Source organism: Musa acuminata, chromosome BXJ1-11 (genome assembly GCF_036884655.1).
Source record: "Musa acuminata AAA Group cultivar baxijiao chromosome BXJ1-11, Cavendish_Baxijiao_AAA, whole genome shotgun sequence".
Taxonomy (NCBI): domain Eukaryota; kingdom Viridiplantae; phylum Streptophyta; class Magnoliopsida; order Zingiberales; family Musaceae; genus Musa; species Musa acuminata.
This window is the reverse complement of record NC_088337.1, coordinates 29,370,208-29,391,750: the sequence shown is the minus strand read 5'-3', so window position 1 is coordinate 29,391,750 and position 21,543 is coordinate 29,370,208. Positions and strand designations below refer to the sequence as shown.

At 34.5% G+C, this 21,543-nt stretch overlaps 3 protein-coding genes across 4 annotated transcripts; all 3 read right to left on the bottom strand.

Annotated features, from left to right (window-relative positions):
- Positions 1-289: 289 nt before the first annotated feature.
- LOC103972592 (uncharacterized) lies at positions 290-7,421 on the bottom strand. 2 transcript variants are annotated; one of them, XM_065090670.1, is made up of 11 exons: positions 6,909-7,418; positions 5,375-5,449; positions 4,945-5,277; positions 3,400-3,459; positions 3,145-3,204; positions 2,889-2,948; positions 2,132-2,691; positions 1,899-2,034; positions 1,760-1,828; positions 1,094-1,183; positions 290-586 (listed from the first exon to the last, which is right to left on the bottom strand). In XM_065090670.1, the coding sequence occupies exons 1-11, from the start codon at positions 7,227-7,229 to the stop codon at positions 473-475; spliced, it is 1,878 nt and encodes a 625-aa protein (XP_064946742.1). In that variant the 5' UTR covers positions 7,230-7,418; the 3' UTR covers positions 290-472. The 2 variants fall into 2 exon arrangements, with proteins under 2 accessions (XP_064946742.1, XP_064946743.1); XM_065090671.1 differs by lacking the exon at positions 3,145-3,204 and having other exon boundaries at positions 6,909-7,421.
- A 1,283-nt stretch (positions 7,422-8,704) lies between these two features.
- Positions 8,705-13,455, bottom strand: LOC103972591 (uncharacterized AAA domain-containing protein C24B10.10c-like). The gene is made up of 9 exons (XM_009386944.2): positions 13,290-13,455; positions 13,068-13,138; positions 12,833-12,907; positions 12,416-12,742; positions 10,364-10,923; positions 10,133-10,268; positions 9,994-10,062; positions 9,225-9,317; positions 8,705-8,818 (listed from the first exon to the last, which is right to left on the bottom strand). Exons 1-9 carry the CDS (start codon positions 13,453-13,455, stop codon positions 8,705-8,707), a joined length of 1,611 nt encoding a protein of 536 aa, XP_009385219.2.
- A 3,913-nt stretch (positions 13,456-17,368) lies between these two features.
- LOC135597560 (elongation factor 1-beta-like) lies at positions 17,369-21,350 on the bottom strand. Its single transcript, XM_065090669.1, has 6 exons — positions 21,211-21,350; positions 20,953-21,066; positions 19,613-19,694; positions 18,190-18,301; positions 17,935-18,048; positions 17,369-17,842 (listed from the first exon to the last, which is right to left on the bottom strand). Exons 1-6 carry the CDS (start codon positions 21,294-21,296, stop codon positions 17,679-17,681), a joined length of 672 nt encoding a protein of 223 aa, XP_064946741.1. The 5' UTR covers positions 21,297-21,350; the 3' UTR covers positions 17,369-17,678.
- Positions 21,351-21,543: the final 193 nt, after the last annotated feature.

The following is a 21,543-nucleotide window of genomic DNA, read 5'->3' as shown; positions in this document are numbered from 1 at the left end:
CCACTTCCTTTTTTTTCTTGTGAAAAACCAAAATGGATGGTAATCTTTCAAAGAAAAATATGTATTTTAGGATGATAGTAGTTATCGATTTCGATTTTACATTTAGACTATATAAATATAGAGAGAATTGTATTTATATTAACTCTCCTCAAATCGAGAAGTGTCTCATGCACTATTTTCGACTACATTCACTATCATCATTGGACATATATAAAAGTATGATTCATTAACATAGTATGGTTATATCGAAATCGAATCAGAAAAAAAAAAAATGGGGGAAAGAAAAATCTAAAAAAAATCACTACAAATCTATTCAAAAGATACTATAATCTAATAGGATCCACAAAGTGCTTTTTTTCGAACAAATTATGGAATTTGAGGGATCCTTTACACAATTTTTCCTTACATATCCTATAGCCTATGTGTAGTAGTAGTCTTCAAGGTTAAAATCCCAAATTGGTGTCCGTGTACTTCAGATATAATAAGATAATTGTTGCTGCTTTCTCGAGCCTCCATCTCCAAACGATTTATTCCACTCCTCCAGTTGTTCCACTAGATAACTCTTTGTAGCACAGCTTTTAGCCACCTGCATCACGCAATTAAGGAAATATGATTTGTGTCTTCTGAGGGGACTCTATTGCAACAAAGTAGAAAGAGAGGGGCAGAGAGATAAATGATACCAATTCTAACTCAACACTGAAAAGATAACACAGATGCACATAAAAAAATTTATGAGAATGGTCATCATAAGAGACTAAGATTCTTTACATCTGCATAAAGCATAAAACAAATGCAGAATCATGAAAGAGCTCGAGGGCGGTTCAAGTAGAATAACATTAGTAGAGGCATGAAAAAGTTTTGGACCCATAAATTATCGAGAGAATTTGCTGATCTCTCTTTAAGGATTAGCATTCATAATGTTCACTGTTAATCTGTCAATATCTAATCTTGACCTAATTTCTATACATCTAGAATAAGTTAATAAGTGGCAAGCAGTCTGATAATGCATCTAAAAGCTGGTGATACAACTTTTTTTAGTGTAGATCCTTTGTAAAATTGAAAAAAAATCTCAGGAGCGCAAGTCAAAACTTACTTGGTTAATTGCTTTCTTCAAGTCTTCCATGTTTATTGATCGACAGGCAGTAGTGGGTTCAACACTCCCTTGCTTATTCGACTGCTTCTTCTGACATAAGAAAGATTATCATAGAGCTTAAAGGAATGAGAAACAAGCAGCCAAAACATTGTCAATTCAGCCAACAAATATGTTACTCAAAGAAGGATACAAAATTGAGAGGTCTTTTAAAAGCAATATCATCAGTTAAACTAAGTTGAATTACAAATTTTAGTCACTTTATCCCATCCAACTGGCATATCTAAATGTCTCAGTGGACATACATAAACCACCTCATATGGATATTTTCCAGCATAACTTTTCTCGGAGCTACCCATAATTGTTCAAGAATGTGTACTGTCTTTAAGTGTGACTCCATACATCCTTATTAATCTCCTCATATCAACAACAATGGACTTCCAGCCTGATTTGCTCCTCGAGAGAATACAAATACGGTCCAAGATAAGCTATACTCAAAACTTGTAGATAACAGAATTTGCAGTCAAGAGGAGGAGAACGTTAATAACCCTAATTATATTATCTTGCATATGTAGAAGAAATTAGGCAATTTTGATGCATTGGAAACTAACAAAGCACCAAGTTCAATAAGTGTGCTCCAAAACATATGAAACAACAAGTCAAACCTACCAATCTCGTAGGCTGCTCTCTCTGGATCAGCTCCCTGAGAGGGCGATATGCTGCGGCAACACAAAGGTTCTACCAACAATACAAACAATAATTAGCATCCATATAAGGTTATGATAAAAACCAAGAAGATGTCACCAACCTTGAGATCACTACCACTGTATCCCACTGTCATCGTTGCAAGCTCTTTGAAGTCAAGTTGTTCGGTCTTTTCTTTTGACAAAAGTGTCCTCAATATCGATTCTCTGCCTTCCTGGGATGGTAAACCAACCATAATTCTGTTCAAAGCATCAAAGATAATATTTAGGTCTTATAGAAATAAATCACTATGTTTACTTTTTCCAAGTGTAAATCTCGAGCTATAACTAGACAAACCTGTGCTCAAACCTTCTAATGATCGCTTCATCAAGGTTAAATGGTCGATTTGTTGCTGCAAGAACCAGAATTCTGTCTTCAGACTTCGTCAGAAGTCCATCCCAGTGGATCATGAACTCGTTTGTTACACTCGCTATGGTGTCTCTTTCTCTAGTTTTCTGCCCAAGAATACAATCAACTTCATCTATAAAAATGATAGTAGGGGCCACCTTTGCAGCGAGTGTAAACAATGCCCTTGTATTACTCTCACTGTGTCCAAACCACTTTGACGCAATGGCAGACATTGAAACATCGATGAAAGTAGCCCCTGCTTCATGTGCTAAGGCCTTAGCTAGCATTGTCTTCCCAGTTCCAGGTGGCCCAAAAAGTAGTATTCCTCGAGAAGGTTCTAATAGACCTTTGAAGAGTTCCGGTCGTTGAAGGGGAAGTATAATCAGCTCATGAAGAAGTTTTTTGGTTTCGTCCAAGGCACCTATATCGTCAAATGTCACTCTAATTTTCTTAGGTGGGACAATATATGATCTCATCTTCTTTTCGTGTTCATTGTCTGGAGTAGCTTTCTGAAGACACAAACATCAAAGAGACAGGAAAGATTGTCAGGTCCACTACATTTTGCAAATCTAAGCTAACTCAAAAATTCATGCTAAGACTGCATTTATTTCAAGTTTCAGAAGGTTTAAATTGGTGGTTATAGGTTAAATCTCCAAAAAATCTAGAGGTTAGAAAGATTAAAATAATCTGGTCAAAGAAATTAAACCTTAGGCAGGACAATATCTGATCTCATCCTCTTTTTGTATTCATTGTCTGGAGTAGCTTCCTGAGACACAAAAATAAAAGAGATAAGAAAGTTTGTCAGGTCCACTACAATTTGCAAATCTAAGCTAACTAAAAAATTTTATGCTAAGACTGCATTTACTTCAAGTTTCAGAAGGTTCACATTGGTGGTTATAGGTTAATCTCCAAATCATCTAGAGTTAAGAAAGGTTAAAATGATCTGGCCAAAGAAATGAAACCTTAAGTGGGGCAATATCTGATCTCATCGTCTTTTCACATTCATTATCTGAAGTATCTTCCTGAAGACACAAAAATTAAAGAGATAAGAAAGTTTGCGAGGTCCACTAGAATTTGCAAATCTAAGCTAACTAAAATTCATGCTAAGACTGCATTTATTTTAATTTTCAGAAGGTTTAAATTGGTGGTTATAGGTTAAATCTCCAAACAATCTACAGTTAAGAAAGGTTCAAATAATCTGGTCAAAGAAATGAAACCTTAGGTGGGACAATATCTGATCTCATCCTCTCTTCATTTTCATCGTCTGAAGTAGCTTCCTGAAGACACAAATAAAAGAGGTAAGAAAGTTTGTCAGGTCCACTACAATTTGCAAATCAAAGCTAACTCAAAAATTCATGCTAAGACTGCATTTATTTCAAGACTCAGAAGGTTTAAACTGGTGGTTATAGATTAAATCTCCAAAAAAAGCTAGAGTTAAGAAGGGTTAAGATAATCTGGTCAAAGAAATGAAACCTGGATAACTTGAGATGAAATGTCCAACTAAAAAGATGGGTTAAAATAATCCCCTCACATTTGCTTTGCCATGCCAGATAACTCCAATTAGTTTGCTGGATTAGCAACTACTTAGACCAACTAGGCTATTTTAACCCCAAATCAAGTGCATTCTAAAAGTTAATATTTCGGTTTTTTAACTCTATTCAACGAAGAAAAACAAAGGAACCCAGTAGACCAATAAAGAGGATATAGTTTGCTGAAACAGAGATATCAGAATGAAACATTAGTAATGATATGAGTCAGCCAGCAGAATCAACCACTGCAAAAGTATGCAACAGATCTGCATTATCACTTTCACTTCATTAAGAAGAGCGAGAGTTCATAACCAAACACCTTCCTTACCCAGTGAAGAGGATCATGGTTCTGCTATATGCCCTCAACAAATGTTTCCAAGAAGTAACTACAGCATCAGATAAAAAGTCTAGGATAATATTACTCAAGTTGGAAACTAAAACCCACCTAAAAAAAAGATAAATATATGGTCTTTATTGACCCAGTGTCATACCAAGCATTATGACACTATGTAGGTATGCAAATGTATATGACAGTCCATGCTTGCAATACTCTTACCTTTCTGTTGGAGCATTATGACTCAATTTTAATATGCCTTTCTTTAGGTGACGATTGGAAAAATGAAAGTTCCTATAACAATAAATGTGCATCCATGTTTAAGTCTAACTCGGTGCTCGCTCTTGTAAAGTTCTTTATCAATTAGTAACATATTTAAGTGCTATTTCACTATAGTGGTTCAATAATCATAAAAGAAGTTCTCATAGTAGTCTAGGTTTATTAAGCCACGATTTTGTTGGTTTTACAGGAAGAAGCAGGTTATTATAATAAATATACGACATACTACAATGAAAATACAAATATTTTTATAAGCCTGTGCATCTCCAAACTCGATAATTGTGTATAAACTAGATCCTGTAATCAATTTTCTATGTAACTATATTTAGAAGAGAAAAATTACGTGTATACAAACAGATGATTTGTTGTAAACATTACACTAATCCAGTTAATTATATAGAAGGTTACAACACATCAACAAAAAGATGGTAAAATTACAAAAGATGAGCAGTATCGCATGTGATTTGTGTTGTACATTCGACTTTACTCAGCGAAAAGGAACCATTTGCCAAATTTATCTACTAAGTTTGCAAGACTAAACCAACATTTAAAAGGAACAGTTAGATAGATTGCTAAACATATCTTATGATGTGTTGAATAGGCTGTTCTGTTTTACTTACCTCGCAAGCAGCTAAACATGGAAGATTCTTAGCTGGCTGCACTGAAGTTTCTGAACTTTGCATATTCATTTGGTTGTCTGTACAACCATCAAGCATCCTTAGTTGAGGACCTTGAGGTTGTTCTTGCTGAGGCAGGTTTGACAACAGTGGCTTGATGCATTTCTTGCACAAAGTTAGATACAAAATTATTATTTTCTCATACACAGGGAGCATGTCCTTCAGATCAGGTTGGATATCACTCTTGGAGTATTGCAACACTTTTAATATATGATCTATTTTGTTCATGATATGTCCCAAACTTCGGTTCGCTTTTGCTGATAAAAGAGACTGAAGCTGCAATCATCAAGATATTAAATAAATTGAAGATTAGAACAAAAGTGCAAGGAAAGCAAGAACCTAGAAAGTAGAAACTACTTGGAGAATGAATAACCTGCTGCCGCGACAGAGTAAGCTTTTGGTGAATTTCATTCAATTCTTCAAAGTAGTGCTTCTTAATGTCTTGTATCTGCCAAGGAAGAAATCATATTGAAGAATTTCCATAGAATTCAGTAACTAAATGTCTTGTGAGGCAAAAACATAACTAAATGCACAAATTTCATATGAACATACATAAAATGTAGAGGAATAAAAGGATCATATACTTAAATTCCATTGGATAGTTTAACCCTTCTGTTTAAAGGTTTCCTGACCTCCTGCTGCAAGGTGACAACAACCTACTGCCTCACCTTGCATCATCATCTTACATCCTCACTGAAGAAGCGAAGAGAGGCCACAAATGTAGATAAGGCCAGAAAAGAGAGAAGAGGACCACATTGTTTCGTTTCTTTTGTGCTTGTTGTTTTTTATTTCTTTTTTTTTTCGGCCAAAAGCTTGCTGGTTAACATGCCCGCAAACTTGAATCCTCGAGACATGTCAGGATTTATGAATGCCAATTTACAGGAAAAAAGAGTATAATTCCACATAAGTATTTAGTAATGTGGCTCATATATGCATGATTCACCGAGAAAAGGGTAACTTTTGATATGTATCTAATTTCCTGTCTACCCTTCCCAGTGTCTTGGAGGGACTGTACTAGTATTAAAACAGCTTGCAAGATGTTATAATTCAAACATCTCACAAATAAATAACCTTTATTTTGAAGTAACTTGCACCCAAATACATATTATAGATCCATCCACTTAAATGATGTTTGACTCTAATCATACCACATTCATAATTCAGCACAAAGAACTCTAACTGGGTGACACATTAAAGAATAGATGGTCTTTTAATCTTATATAGATGGACGTGTAATTTTTCCTGATTTGTAACTTCTTTCCATCCTTCTTAGAAGGTATGATCTTGTCTGCTTGACAAGTGGCATGCAAGTGAAGATTGTAGCTATCTTAATTTTCCAAATAATTTGGTACTAGAAAATATTAACACTCAACACATTTGAAAAGTTGGAGTGCTGACTCAGCCATATAACAGGGAAGGGCACAATATCAGTTTGATCCTTGCTTATAGCATCACTTGAAGAGAGACCCATCGATTGCATCCAAAAACAGCCATGGCTAAGACAGAAACAACGAAAGTCTGATAGAGTGTAACTTGCAAAATCAACTAATCAACATAAAACTCAGGGAGAAGTGAGCTTATATGAATATGGCCATGAGTGACCAATATACACTTGTATCCAGCTCACGAAGAAAATAATTAGGACTACCACATAGTAAGTATGTACTAGGTCCTACAGGTGCTCGCAAATCTGAATCTTTGTTAAGAAATTTACCTAACCTAAACAAATGGCGATTAACTAGTACACTACCAGGTGATGCAATTTCTGGATGAACATATGTTAGCGCAAGTCTGTTCGTAACAACAATATCAGAATATACAAGATTAAATATCTTAATATGAGATTTTTCACTTGATACAATCCTAATTAATCCAGAAAAAAAGCTGAATTTATGAACGTCACGCACCTCTCGATAGACCTCCTCCCGCCAATCAGCAGAACGAGCATCTTCTGTTTTTACTGTGGCACCAATCGTCCAGGTAGAAGAGAAAAAATATGACCAAATTACGTCCCTAATCCGCTTAAGCAGCGCATCATCAGATCTTCGAACAATACCACGTTTCCGTCCCGTCAAACCTTCCAACTTGCGCAACACAACCTCCACCCGCTGGTCCACATCCGTAAAGCGCGATAACATTCTCGAATTTAAATCCTCTAATCCTCCACGGAGCTCCTTCTCAAGGCCGGTCAATCTTTTTTCAAGATCGTCGATTCTGGCGTTCGTCATCTTAAACTCCAACCTGCGGAACAGAGCGACGTATAGCCCGGAGAAGAGAAGGAGAGAGGAGAGCGAGGGAAGAGAGGAACCGCAGCGGTGGATGGGTTTGTGGAGGGGTTAGGGGTATATAAAGAGCAGTCGGCCATGGAATCTGACCCCGAACTCGAGGGGGAAGCGGAAAAGGGAGAGCACGAGCGAACGAGTTCGAATCGGAGTGGGTTCCCTCTTCCCATCCGAATCGTAATCTAATCAATCTTCTAAAACCATTAGAATCCAAGTATTATACAATTCTTATCCTATTATATTACGAAAATAAGTCCGAAACTTAAAAATTAGGATTTAATTTTTTTTATAAATATATTATTATTACGGGAATTAATTATTGATATTATTATTGTGATCCGAATCCATATGTGTAAGATTATCCGAGGTGACTCTAAGATAGAAAAAAAAAAATTGACTTGATTATTTCAATGTCTATAACATGTACGGCTATTATTCTGACCCTCCGATAAGTTTTCAAAGAAATCATGATCATTTAATTTATGCACGTGGGATTTCTAACCGTCTAAGACAACAAAGCGAGCATCGAAATAACACTAGAAAGTGTTTGTTATCTTCTCTAGTTATATCTGCAATAGGAATTCCAATTCTAATATTAGTGGTTGATTTCTTTGGGTCACTGTGTGATCATAGTTCAATCCATACGATAGAATTTGATAGGTTTTTTTTTTTTTTTGGCAAGATGGAATTTGATCTCAAAATCTTACTACCAAAGATCATGATTTTTATTACCACTTGATATCTTCAAAATTAATAAGAGAACGCTTACTATCGATCCATTTGGTTGAGAAAAGTTAATAGGAGAAATAAATAGAGGAAGTTTTGTGACAGATCAAAAAGCTTAATAGATTTGAAATTAGATACTATGAAGCCTCAAGGAAGTTATCCTCATGAGCGTGTGGAATTGTTGCCTTTGACAAGGTTTGGAAAATCAAAATCCAGTTATATGGCACTCTCCCACAGAAAAAATAATATATATATATATATATATATATATATATATGTTTAAGAATTAAATTATAAATTGTTTCAAAAATATGTACTTTAGAGTTATCATTTTTCATCCTTTTGCTGCATTCATTAATCATCATGCAACACTACAGTGTGATTCTTGTTGTCACTCTTACCTCACAGGAGATTTAGTAAAACTTCATTGATACATTGATACATGGAAACTGAATCAGGAAAAGAAAGAAGGGAAAGAAAATCCTAAAAACAATTCAACTCATAAATCACTATAAAACTACTCAAAATAGACTATGCTCCAATTGGATTGACAAATTGCTTTTTACTCGGACCAAATTCTGCAGTTTCAGGGACCCTATATTATATACAATTCTTCAATGGATTTGCTGTAGCTTTGCATAGCGGCCTTTTAAGTTAAAAATCCCATTTCGGTGTATGTACACATGTATTATTCTTCAGAAAAAATAAGATAGTTGTTGCTTCTTTCTCGAGCCTCCATCTCCATACAATTCATTCCACTGCTCCAGTTGTTTCGACAGAGAACTCTCACTAGTACAACTTGCAGCAATCTGCATTACGCAATTAAGAAGATATGATTTGTGTCTCATGAGGGGACTATGTTGCAACAAAGTAGGAAGAAAAAGGCACAGGGAGATATATGACACCAATTTTAATTCAACACAGTTCCAAAAATACAATAACTTAAAACACCAATTTTAACTCGACAAAGTAGGAAGAAAAAGGCACAGGGAGATATATGAAAAAGCTCTGGACCCGTAAATTATTGAGTGAATACGCTGATCACTCTTCTCTGTTCGTCTGTCAATATCTGATCTGGACCAAATTTCTATACACCTAGTATATGCATATTAATGAGACATGAAATGCTTCTAGAAGCCGGTGACAAAAGTCAACTTTATATGTGGATCCTTCTTAAAATGGAAAAAGATGTTAGAAGTGCAAGTCAGAACTTACTTGGTTCATTGCTTCCCTAAAGTCTTCCATGTTTAGTGACCGACAGGCAGTAGCCGATTCGATACTCTGTTCCTCGGTAGTCGACTGCTTCTTCTGACACGAGAAAGATTATCATAAAGCATGAATCAATGAGAAACAACAAGCCAAGACATTATTAATTCAGCTAACAATATGTTTTCGAAGAAGGATGTAAGATCGAAAAGGTCAGCATGAAAACTGAGCAGCAAATGCAACTTATCAATTCGATCTCACAATATACCAACAGTAACAAGTCATGACTTCCAAATAATATGGTGTGAATGAATGGATCTTTTTACCGATTGAGCTATTTTAAAGCAATATCATCAGAAACACTAAGAACACTCAAGTCGAATTACTAATTTTGATTACTTCAGCTCATCCAACTGGCGTATCTAAATGTCTCCGTCGACATACTTAAACCACCTTAAATTGTTATTTATCAACATATCTTTTGCTTGGAGCTACCCACAATTGTTCAAGTATGTGCACATTTCTTATCATGTCTTTACCTGCGACTCCGTAGAGACATATTAATCTCCTCATATCAAAAACAATGGACTTCCACCCTCATTTGGTCCTTGAGAGAATACATATATTGTCCAGGACAAGCAATGCAGAAAAGAGGAGGAGAATATTAATAACCCAAATTATATTATCTTGCATATGTAGAAGGAATTTGGAACATAGAAAGCACAAAGTTTATTAAGTGTGCTCCGAAACGTATGAAACAACAAGAAGTTAAACCTACCAATCTCATAGACTTTTCTCTCTGGATCAGCTCCCTGAGAGGGCGATATGCTGCGGCAACACAAAGGTTCTGCCAACAATGCAAAGAATAATTAGCATCCGGATAAAGTTATGACAGAAAACCAGAAGATGTCACCAACCTTGAGATCACTACTACTGTATCCCACCGTCATCGTCGCAAGCTCCTTGACGTCAAGTTGCTCGGCATTTTCTTTCGACAGAAGTGTCCTCAATATCAATTCTCTGCTTTCCAGGGATGGAAAGCCAACCATGATTCTGTTCAACCACATCAAAGGAAATATTTAGGTCTTATATAATAAATTATTATGTTTACTCTTCCAGGTTTAATCTGGAGATGTAGCTAGACAAACCTGCGCTCAAACCTTCTAATGATTGCTTCATCAAGATTAAATGGTCGGTTTGTCGCTGCAAGAACGAGAATTCTTTCTTCAGACTTTGTCAGAAGTCCATCCCAGTGGATCATGAACTCGTTCCTTACACTTGCTACTTTGTCTCTGTCCCCTGTTCCTTGCCCAAGAATGTTATCAACTTCATCTATAAAAATGATAGCAGGGGCAACCTTTGCAGCAAGTGTAAACAATGCCTTTGTATTACTCTCACTATCTCCAAACCACTTTGACGCAATGGCGGACATTGAAACATTGATGAAAGTAGCCCCTGCTTCATGTGCTAAGGCCTTAGCTAGCATTGTCTTCCCAGTCCCGGGTGGCCCAAAAAGTAGAATTCCCCGGCAGGGTTTTAGAAGACCTTTGAAGAGTTCTGGCCGTTTGAGTGGAAGTATAATCAGCTCCTGAAGAAGTTCTTTGATTTCATCCAAGGCACCTATATCCTCAAACGTGACTGTAATTTCATTAGGTGGGATGATATATGATCTCATCGACTTCTCGTACTGATTGTCTGGAGCAGTTTCCTGAAGACACGAAGACCAAAGAGAAAAGGAGGTTTGTCATCTCCACTACAATTTGCAAGTCTAAGCTAACTCAAAAATTAATGATAAGGCTGCATTTGTATCAAGTTTCATAAGGTTTAAATTAGTGATTATAGGTTAAATCTCCAAAAGATCTAGAGTTGAGGATGGTTAAAATAATCTGGTCAGAGTTATACCTGGATAACTTGGGATTAACTGTCCAACTAAAAGGATGGGCTAAAATAATCCCCTCTGCTTTCCTAAGCCAGATAACCCAAATTACATTGCTGGATTAGCAACTTCTTAGACTTATTAGGCTATTTAACCCTGAACCGAATGCAGTCCAGAAGTTCATATTTTAGTTTTTTTTAACTCTATCAAACAATAAAAAGAACATAACACAGTAGAACAATAAAGAATGTATAGTTTGCTGAAACCAAGATATGAAACATGGGCAATGATATGAGTCAGCCAGTAGAATGAACCACTGCAGAAGCATGCAACAGATTTGCATCATCACTTTCCCATCATTAGGAAGAGTGAGAATTTGTAGCTGGGTACCTTCCTTATCTAGTGTAGAGGATCATAGTTCTGCTATATGCCTTTAACAAATATCTTCAAGAGGTAATCACAGCATCTGATAAAAAGTCTAGGATAATAAAACTTAAAATGGAAAATTAAGAACTATCAAAAACAAAAAAATTCGATAAAGATATTTTCTTTACTGATTCAGTGTACAACCCAGAATTCTGACACTCGGTTGGTATGTGAATTGATATGACAGTCCATGTTTGCAACACTCTACTTGCCTGGATAAGCATTATGGCCAATTTTTTGTGCCTTTCTTAAGGTGACTATTGGAAAAAAAAAAAGAAAGTTCCTATAACAATAAATGTTTAGGTTTGATTCAATGCTCTCTTGTGTAAAGTTCTTTATTAATCAGTAACATATTTAAGTGAAACTCCACCATAGTAGTTCAATAATCATAAAAGAAGTTCTCATTGTAGTCTAGGCTTATTAAGCCATGGTTTTGTTGGTTTTATAGTAAGAAGCAGATTATTATAATAAATATACAACATGCTATAATGAAAAACAAATATTTTGTTATATTCTGGTTCATCTCCAAACTCAATAGTTGTGTATAAACTACATCCTGTAATCATTCCTCTATGTAAATATATTTCCAAGAAAATATTTATACATACACAAACGAATGATATGCTGGAGACATTACACTAATCCAGTTACTTATATGGAAACTAGAAAGGTATAGCACATCAACAAGAAGATGGGAAAATTACAAAAAAATGAGCAATGCCGCATGTGATTCACATTGTATATTTAACTTTTTAACTTTTTACAGGGACAAGCAACAATTTCTCAAGTTTATCTACTAAGTTTCCAAGTCTAAACCAACATTTAGAAGGAACAGTTAGGAAGATTGTCAACCGTATTTTATTAAGTGTTGATCAGGCTGTTTTCTTTTACATTTTACCTTGCGAGCAGCTAAAAGTGGAAGTTCTTTACGTGGCTGCACTGAAGTTCCTGAACTTTGCATTTGGTGGTCTGCACAACTATCATGCTGCTTTGATTGAGGATCTTGAGAGTTTCCTTGCTGAGGCATGGGTTGAGAAGGTCCAAGAGGAAGTTTATTGTTCCCTTTCAGAATAGCAACTATATGCTTCTCATGCCAAGGAAGTGTCGCCTTCAGAACAGGGTAGATATCATCCCTGGAGTATTGCAATAATTCTAGTGAATATTCCATTGTGATCTTGAAATTTTCCACACCTTGGAGATTTTCTGGTGGAATAAAATCATATTCCTGCAATTATCAAAATATCAAATGAATCGAAGATAAGACCAAAAAGGCAAGGAAAGCAAGAATACGGAAATTACTAGGAGAATGAATAACCTTCTGCACGGTCTGAGCAAAATCTTGGTAAAGTTCATTTAATGGTTCAAAGTAGAGCTCGTTCATGGATTGTATCTGCCAAGGAAGAAACTATATTGAAGATTCACTGTAGAAATCAATAACTACATAGCTATGACAGTTGCATTGCACAATTTGACCAAAGCATATGTTTTATGAGCCAAAAAAATAATTAAATGCATAAATTTAATTCAAACCATATTTTTGAATGAGACACCTTTTGATAAAGCTCCTCCCGCCAATCAACAGAACCAGCATCCTCTTTTTGTGCTTCGACATCCGTCGTTGCTGTAAAAGAGAAAAATACGCACGAATTAGGAGGAAAAGGGATGCTGCCCTATCAAGGTCTTCAACCAACCAAGATTCCAAATCGGTCTTTAGCTCCCTAATCCCTTTAAGCAACGACACTGAATCAATCAAGAAAGGAGAGGATCACTACGTTGCTCTTCCTCCAAATCTTGAGTCTGAACCACCTCCGCGAAGCAGATCCTCATCTTGTGGGAGAATCGATCCAATCTCCAATCTAGATATTGCAAGCCTCCACGGATCTCCTCCTGGAGACTGGTCAATCTTTTCTCGAGATCGTCGAGTCGGGAGTCCGTCATCTCGAGAGAAGAGGGAGAGAATGAGAGACCGGAGCGAGGGAAGAGGCGGATTCGATCTGTGGAGGGATTGGGCTTATATAGTGAGTAGTCGTCCATGAAACCTGACCTCAGAGTCGAGCGGGAAGCGGGAAAAGGAAGCACGACCGGCTGAGTTGGCAAACTATTCGAATCCGTTAAAAGAAATATAAAATTAGTAACGGAGATCAAATAATAATAAATAAAATATAATTTTACTAAATATAATCTTTTAATTATTAATAATATTTTTATTTTTTTATAAATTATTTAATAATCATTATTTCATACAACTCATCTCATCGATCGATCGATCAATCATCCACACAAGCATCGATATTATAATTGTATTTATTATGTCCCATTCGATCATCTCGGGAATACTAATCGTGTCAAAATATTATAGAAATCGGAAGAGTTTATTGGAATTAATTTAGAAATTGAGGATATTTACATCCATTATAAATATTTTAAAAATATTAAAAAATTATAGAGTAAAGAATGCTTGCGAATAGAAAAAAAAAGATAAATAAATTTAAAATATTTTTTGGGAACTCAAAAATCAAAATTTCAAATACAGATCGGATAAAGGCTAGCATTAATTTCTATTTAAAAGAAAAAATAACTATACTCTTTACAAATATAATTTGTCAACATCTATTTTCTTCCTTATATATATATATATATATATATATATATATATATATATATATATATATATATATATATATATATATATATATCATAGAAAGAAAAAGATATCATAGAAATTGGAAGAGCTTGTTAGAATTAATTGATAAGTTAAGGGCATTTCAATTCATTTATAAATATTTTAGGAATACTAAAAACGTTTAAAATAAAATTGTATAGTAAAGAGTGCTTGTCAATAGAAATCTAATTAATAATTGGGAATTTGAGTCCAACAAAAATCAAATACATAAATTTTGAAAAAAAATGATAAATGAATTTAATTTTTTTTTGGTAACTCAAAAATCAAAATTTTGAATACGGATCGAACAAAGGTTGGCATTAATTTATTTTATAAAAGAAAAAATAAATATATTCCTTACAAATATAATTTATCAATATCTATTTTCTTCGTTAGATATATGTGGTAATTAATAATTATAATGTCTCTGACTATGTTTAGAAGGCTTTTTTTTCTCTGTAAAACTTGAATGAGAGTTTCGACTATCTTCCTCGATATCAATTAACAAACAAAAATAAAATCCTTTGGTGTCCTCCTGCCATCCGCAATAAGTTCCTCTCTAATAGATGCTATATTATTGTAGCATTAACGTCAACCCTCGCGTTTCCAAATCCTCTGAACGGGTTCACATCGATGAGCGAGAGAGTTACTTTTCTCTCTCTCTCTCTCTCTCTCTCTCTCTCGCTCTCTCCTCTTATTACGACCCTAAATAGTCTTTTTCTTACCAATTAAATTTTTTTTAATTAATTATTTATTTCTATTTATATATTTTAAAAAATCACATTGACATCCTTATAATTACGAAAATTAAATATATAAGTTTATTTACCTTAATAGCATCAGTTTTATCAATAATAATATGAAAATAAAATATAAAAAATATAATTTTAACATTTCAGTATGATAGATTACGTTAATATCGACACAAATGCAAAACAGTACCATTCAACAACTACATTAGCGTTGACGTAAATGTAGAGCAGCATCGCTCTACATCTGTATCAGCACCGACGCAACTATCAAATGACATCATTTTATATCTATGTTAACGTTGATCTAGATATCGAGTAGCAAAAGGGCCATTAATGTAGATGTCGAGCAACGTTGGTTGGCAACTACGTCGATATCCACATAGATCTAGAGCTATATCATTTAGCATTTACATCAGTGGCTCTTTTGTCGCTTGGCAACTACGTTGAGGCCGACACAAATACAAAGTAGTGAAAAGAGTCACTTAGTAACTACATCGATGTTACATTGACGCAGACGTAGAGTAGTCCTCACCTCTTGCTGCTCTCCTCATCTATAACAATCATCTTGGCCCTTATTATTGTCGTCATCCACCACCACCTATATCGTTCATCTTCAAATGTTAAAATTATTTTTTTATCAATTGATTTTATACTTTCATTAGTAAAATCGATCATATTAGGTAAATAAACATATATATTTTATATAATAATATACTAACTAACTACTAATTAACGACCTTTTTCTCAAGTCTTGATTGCCTACTGTCCTTCCACTCTTGGTCGCAGTGTTACCTTGCGATTGCTTCTCTTAATTGTTTTAATTTTGTGTTTTTTTTTGCTTCCACATAAATTCCCTCAAAGGAGACATTAGCATGTAAAAGCTCAAGAACATGAGCTTTTCCGAGTAAATTGCACAACATAAATGATCTATATTATTTAATTTAGATGAGAAGCTATTTGAGAGAAAAAAAAAAAGGAATTTTTATACGACAAAGTAACATGAACTATAGTTGCAGAGAAGAACGAAACAATGATAACGACGACTAATTGAACCAATTGGAGTGGTAAAGTATAAGAATGTCGAGCTAAGAGATATAGATGATCCCGAGTTACATCCGAATTCAAATGGATCTCACATGAGATCACGAATCCTCAGCATAAATATTATTAGATATTTGGTAAATGAATAAAGAACTCTCTGTAGAATAAACATGAATTGTCTCACGTACATGGCGTCGTCGTATGAGAAAATTTTATTGCAATAATAATAAAATCTTAAATCCTAAGTATTTAGGATCTACTATATGAATTTTTTATTGTTATTGGGATCTATTATAAAAGCGAAGTTTATCCATTATCAAGAAAGAAAAAGACATGATAAAGATTCTTAATATAATCATATGTTAATGAAAAACTCAAGATATATTCCATATAATTCTAATATCAATAGTTACATTATCATACATATCTTTAATAACATCAGTTAAATTAGTGGATGAACGTTTTTTCCAAAACTCACAATAATAAGTTTTTAAGAACTCTATTATAGGTTTTCTCTAAGTCAATAAAATCATATACAAATCTTTTTTTTTCTTATACTTTTCATTAATTATGTCAATAAATAAATAGTTTCTATGATTGATATTCCAAGAATAAAAACTAAATTAATTTTTATATATGTTTGTTTCAAGCCCTGTCTGTAACTCTTATATGAAGTTTTGACTCATGATTTTAATTTATTTATAATTTAAATAATTTTGTATATCACTATTATTTTTGTATATTGATATTATATTTCATCTTATGATTTTGTTAAATAAGTAATTTCATTATCATTTAAACTTTTCATACCTCAATAAGGATACCATTAGGCCCCATATTTTTATTTTCTTTAATACATCATTTACTTATTAACTCTAATTTTATAAAAAAAATATATAATTAATAAATCTATTATTATTTATCATTAAATCTAAAGACTCTGTAAAATATTTATTAGATACTTTATAATAATAATTTTTTATCTTTCCTTGATTATGATATCATTAACAAGTATTTTTTGATCTTCATATTCAATATTACCTAAATATTTATACTTTCTAACTTTATCAATTCGATATATTTTTTAATTATCTTTAATATCTAATTTATTATAAAATTTATCATAAGTTTTCTATCGTGTCATGCTAATTATTTTAGCATCTTTTTAGATTCTTTATATCTTTTGTTTTTTTCTAATTTTAATAATTTTATCATTCTTTAAAATATGATATTTTTAATAAAAATTACTCATAACTTCCATTCTTTAGAACTTTTGTTACCATAATGCATGCTAACCTGGAGAAAAAGCAAGCCTAACAAGCTGTCGTACATGTAGATTTCTAGTAACAAGCAGTCATACATCAACCAGCCACGCCTGTATCCAGTCACCAAAATCTCAGAGTTAAAACAATAATTTAAATAATAATAAAAAAAGAGATGCATACAGTCCTGCTAAGTAGATTTCTTTTGACTGCATCGGAAAGGTCTGATCATGGATAGTTTCATACGTTCCATTGCAGCCATAGAGAACCACCATTGTTCCAATTACTCGATCATCAGAAAATCCAATAAAATCAAAGACCCAATGTGTCCTTATGACGACTATTGGATGTTCCCAGAAAATCTCATAAACAACTTTAAATGCCTCGAACACAAAAAACAAACATGACAAGACACCTACTGCATCAATAATTACTAAAGCTCCTCTATATCTTGTTGAAGGCAACAATGTCGCAGCTCTGGATATACTCATTGCGGGGTTCCACGGTCAGTTCCTCTTCAATGAGGCTATCAACGGAAACGAGATCATCAACAATGGTCATCATGATTTGCAGCTTTTTAATTCCATAACCTACGGCCACTAGCTTAGCTGCAGTAAAGAGGCATCCAAGGTTAGTATATGAAAAATAAATAGCACCTAAGATTGAATTAGATATTCCATTGAGGAGACAAAAGCCGGACATGCTCCCCATAAGAGGCCTGGCATCTCCAGGCTCCGGACAGCTTCCTCTAACTTCTTCATGTCTGTCTCGTCATCCCAAGGTTTAACATCCAAAAGAACAGATGATTTTCCACCTGAAAAGAACACTAAGCTCAGTACCTGGAAGATTTAACAGGATACCAACTGTAAATATTAAGAAATGATGGCAGTAAGTGACATAAATTCAAGCTGTCTACACATTATAAAAGATCACTAGCAAGTTCAAAAAGGATTACTTTCTTTCTTCTTGGAAGAGGCTTTAACAGCAGCCTCTCGCTCCTCAGCTGCCTTCTTTTCCTCCTCTGTCTCATCACCAAAGAGATCCAAGTCGTCATCATCTGCAGCCTCCTGAAGCACATATAGTTTAGATGAGTACTGCATACCATTGCATTCCGAGAAAGGCAAAACAAAAACAAATGCTGCAGCTATAAGATCAGTCGAAGGGGATTTTGACAAAATTATCCTCTCATCTAATGCAGTTTATATTTTAGAGAAGGGACAGATGAGTCAAGCCCATTAATTGTTTGGGTGACTGTCAAATATCGGAACCAAAGGTAGTTTCCTTTCTCAATTAAATGACTATAATAGTTTAGTAACTCTCCAGACAAACCCTTCCAGTAATTTGACTCCATCGTAGTGGTGTGGCCAATCAACAATTAAGATTGGAACATGGAAAGTTTGAGTAACCATCGCACCTAATCTTTTAACAAACTAGATATGTTTAAGGAACATTTTGTCCTAAGGATCTTAAATGTATAAAGACTCAACAGATTATCTTAGCATACATAAAAAAAAAATTCAGAATTTTTTCTTTTCAGAAAAAGAAGATATAAAACAAAAACCCTAATCCAGTTCCTCCATTATATAATTTGCATAATTATTTCCATTTTTTACATCAAAGAAACAGGCTTGTGATTGGTTTTGCTGGAACTCAAAAACTTAGCTACTGTACCATCAAATGGCTTTTGCAAGAGTTCACATCAAAAGACAGAAATTTCATAGTGGTTCGTCTTTATAAAAGTTACATGTTGGCCTTTGAGGTCAATGGTACAAGAGCAACAAGGATACGATTGACAAAAAATATCAGCAAAATCTTGGGAAGCAAACATCAATGTAGAGACCAAGGGCAAACTCATTGATTGATAATACAAATAGAATAATCACCCCTGTATAAGCTGGGATTCTTGTACAGCTTATACAAATAACAAAGCTACACATTTCTTTCACATAAAAGCCTTTAGAAAAAACCAAAACCAAAATAATATTGCCAAACCCCTTAAGGTAAGGGGCCAATTACACCAAGCCCTCCATTGCGAGCAACCAGAAACATGATCATCAAGTCAATGAACCGTTTGCTCTGAGTAATAGGAAAAAAAATGAAATAATAATTTGAAGGCTATATTATAGCAATAACCATGAAAATAGACAATATATATTGGAATAATACCCTTTGGTCTACAACTAAACAAATCATGCTATGATTGGAGCGTGGACCAAAATCAGGGCAAGAGCACTGCATCCATAATTTTAGCATCCTGTTATAAGGTTGCAGCTTTTCACTCAAACCATTTGTTTTCTCAGTCGAATTTAACTTCTATAATTCATGTAGAGCCTAGTTAAATAAAAGAAAGAGGATGAAGGAATCCAGAACTAACTAACCTTTGAAGCCTCAGCAGGAGGTGCAGGAGTTGGGACTGCAGCTTGGCTCCCAACTTTCACCCCAAGAGCTTTACCAGGAAATCTGACAACAAACATGCCAATCATGAACAGAGTGCCAAAAGAAGCTTAAGGTTAAAAAAAGCAAACATTGAAATGGAAAATATAATAAATATATTAGGAAAATTTGGCAGTATGTAAACTGATAAATATATAAGATAAAGAAATGACATCTAACAGTTTTATTATTCAGAGGAAAAATGACACCCTTTTGTCCCCTAAAAAAATTGCTGCAAATGAGTAGTTACAGCTTCTGGTGACCATTTTGATTTCCATTTTAATGGATAGCATATACTTCTTTAACTTATAAACCATTTGTATTAATCAACTTCTATAAACTATACCATTGGAGTTTAATATATATTGGGTCCTTTCCTGATAGTTTAAGCTCTGGTATTTAATGATAACCCAATCAAAATCTTTATCATGGCATCAGCATAAATTGCGAGTTTGAGTCCTATACTTGTCCCGCTTCATTTCATGTGACGTTCAAGGTAGTCCTCGTTTCAATTTCGCTTACACCGTGCACTTAGGTCTAATATCATGCATCAAGCTTAATCCAATTTGCACGTTTGAGGAAATGTTAAATAATATATATTGGATCATTTACCAACAGTTTAAGCTTTTGGGATTACTAGTAACTCAATTCAAAATATTAATTCTATATCAACAATAAAATTTGCATATACACAAAAGTAATTATGAGTCATTCACATGGTAGCTATGTAACATAGTGTACCATAACAATAACAGAACAGGATAAAAACAGAATAATAGAGTAATCAGCAACGGGAGTCAAAAGGGGAACTTGACAGTAAACAGATATCTGGCTACCTAAAAGAAAGGTTTCGGACAAAAAAATTAATAGATGTTCAATGAACAACAAAATACAATTAAATACAATCAAAAGGTAAAATACAATTAAATACAAAATACAATTAAATCATCTTAAACATCTAACGTCCATCGAGAGGTACAACATGAGAAACTATAAAATACAATTAAATAAAATAATCAAAATGCTTGTAAAAAAAAATGATGGCAAGATAAAAAAATTTTAACCCAAAAAAAAAGAAAAAGAAAGTCCTCTTCTGTGACATCAAATGAAGAAACATAGAAAACCAACCTTAACAGCACCGACAAAACATCAATATTAGTACATACAATGATAAATGCCCAGATTTACATCAAAGGAAAGTGCAACGAAAGAAAGAACTCGAGATCTCGACAAAGCGAGAAACTCACTAAATGGAGGTCGTCGAAACAGCATCAAGCTAACAAACCTTAGTGCAAGGATTCCGGACACGCTCTCATACCAACGGCACACGTTGGGAAACCCATCTCCCGGCTTCGCGACCGCCGCAAACACCCTAACATCATCTTTGCTGATCTGATCCCTGGATAATCACCAACAACAGGGTTAAAAATCCTTGGTTCCCGTAGTTATAGCTACTGAACTCTAGAGGGAATAAGATTTGTAACCCCCAAGATAGCAAATGGCCACGAAAAGGTCAAGACGGGAAAGTGAGTTCGGAATTCACCCAGAGATATAGGTTTTCCCGGAGAGGAATTCCTCGAGGGCTTTGAGACCGGCCTCGGTGTGGAGATCGGAGAAAGAGATCGCCATCGCAACAGCCTCGGCCGCAAAAAAACCCTAGCAGCAGCCACCGATGGAGAGAAGTGACAAGCAGTGTCATTTATATAGAATCCTAAAGGGATAATAGTGCATCCTTTTTGTCGTGTACACCAAAACTTACCTTCATTGTGATTGCAGATAGCGTGGGGCCCGTGGGATCGGTCTACACATGAACCCAGCGGTAAGTTGATATTCTCTCCAACTCATAATGATTCCTTTGAACCTTACAATTCCAGTT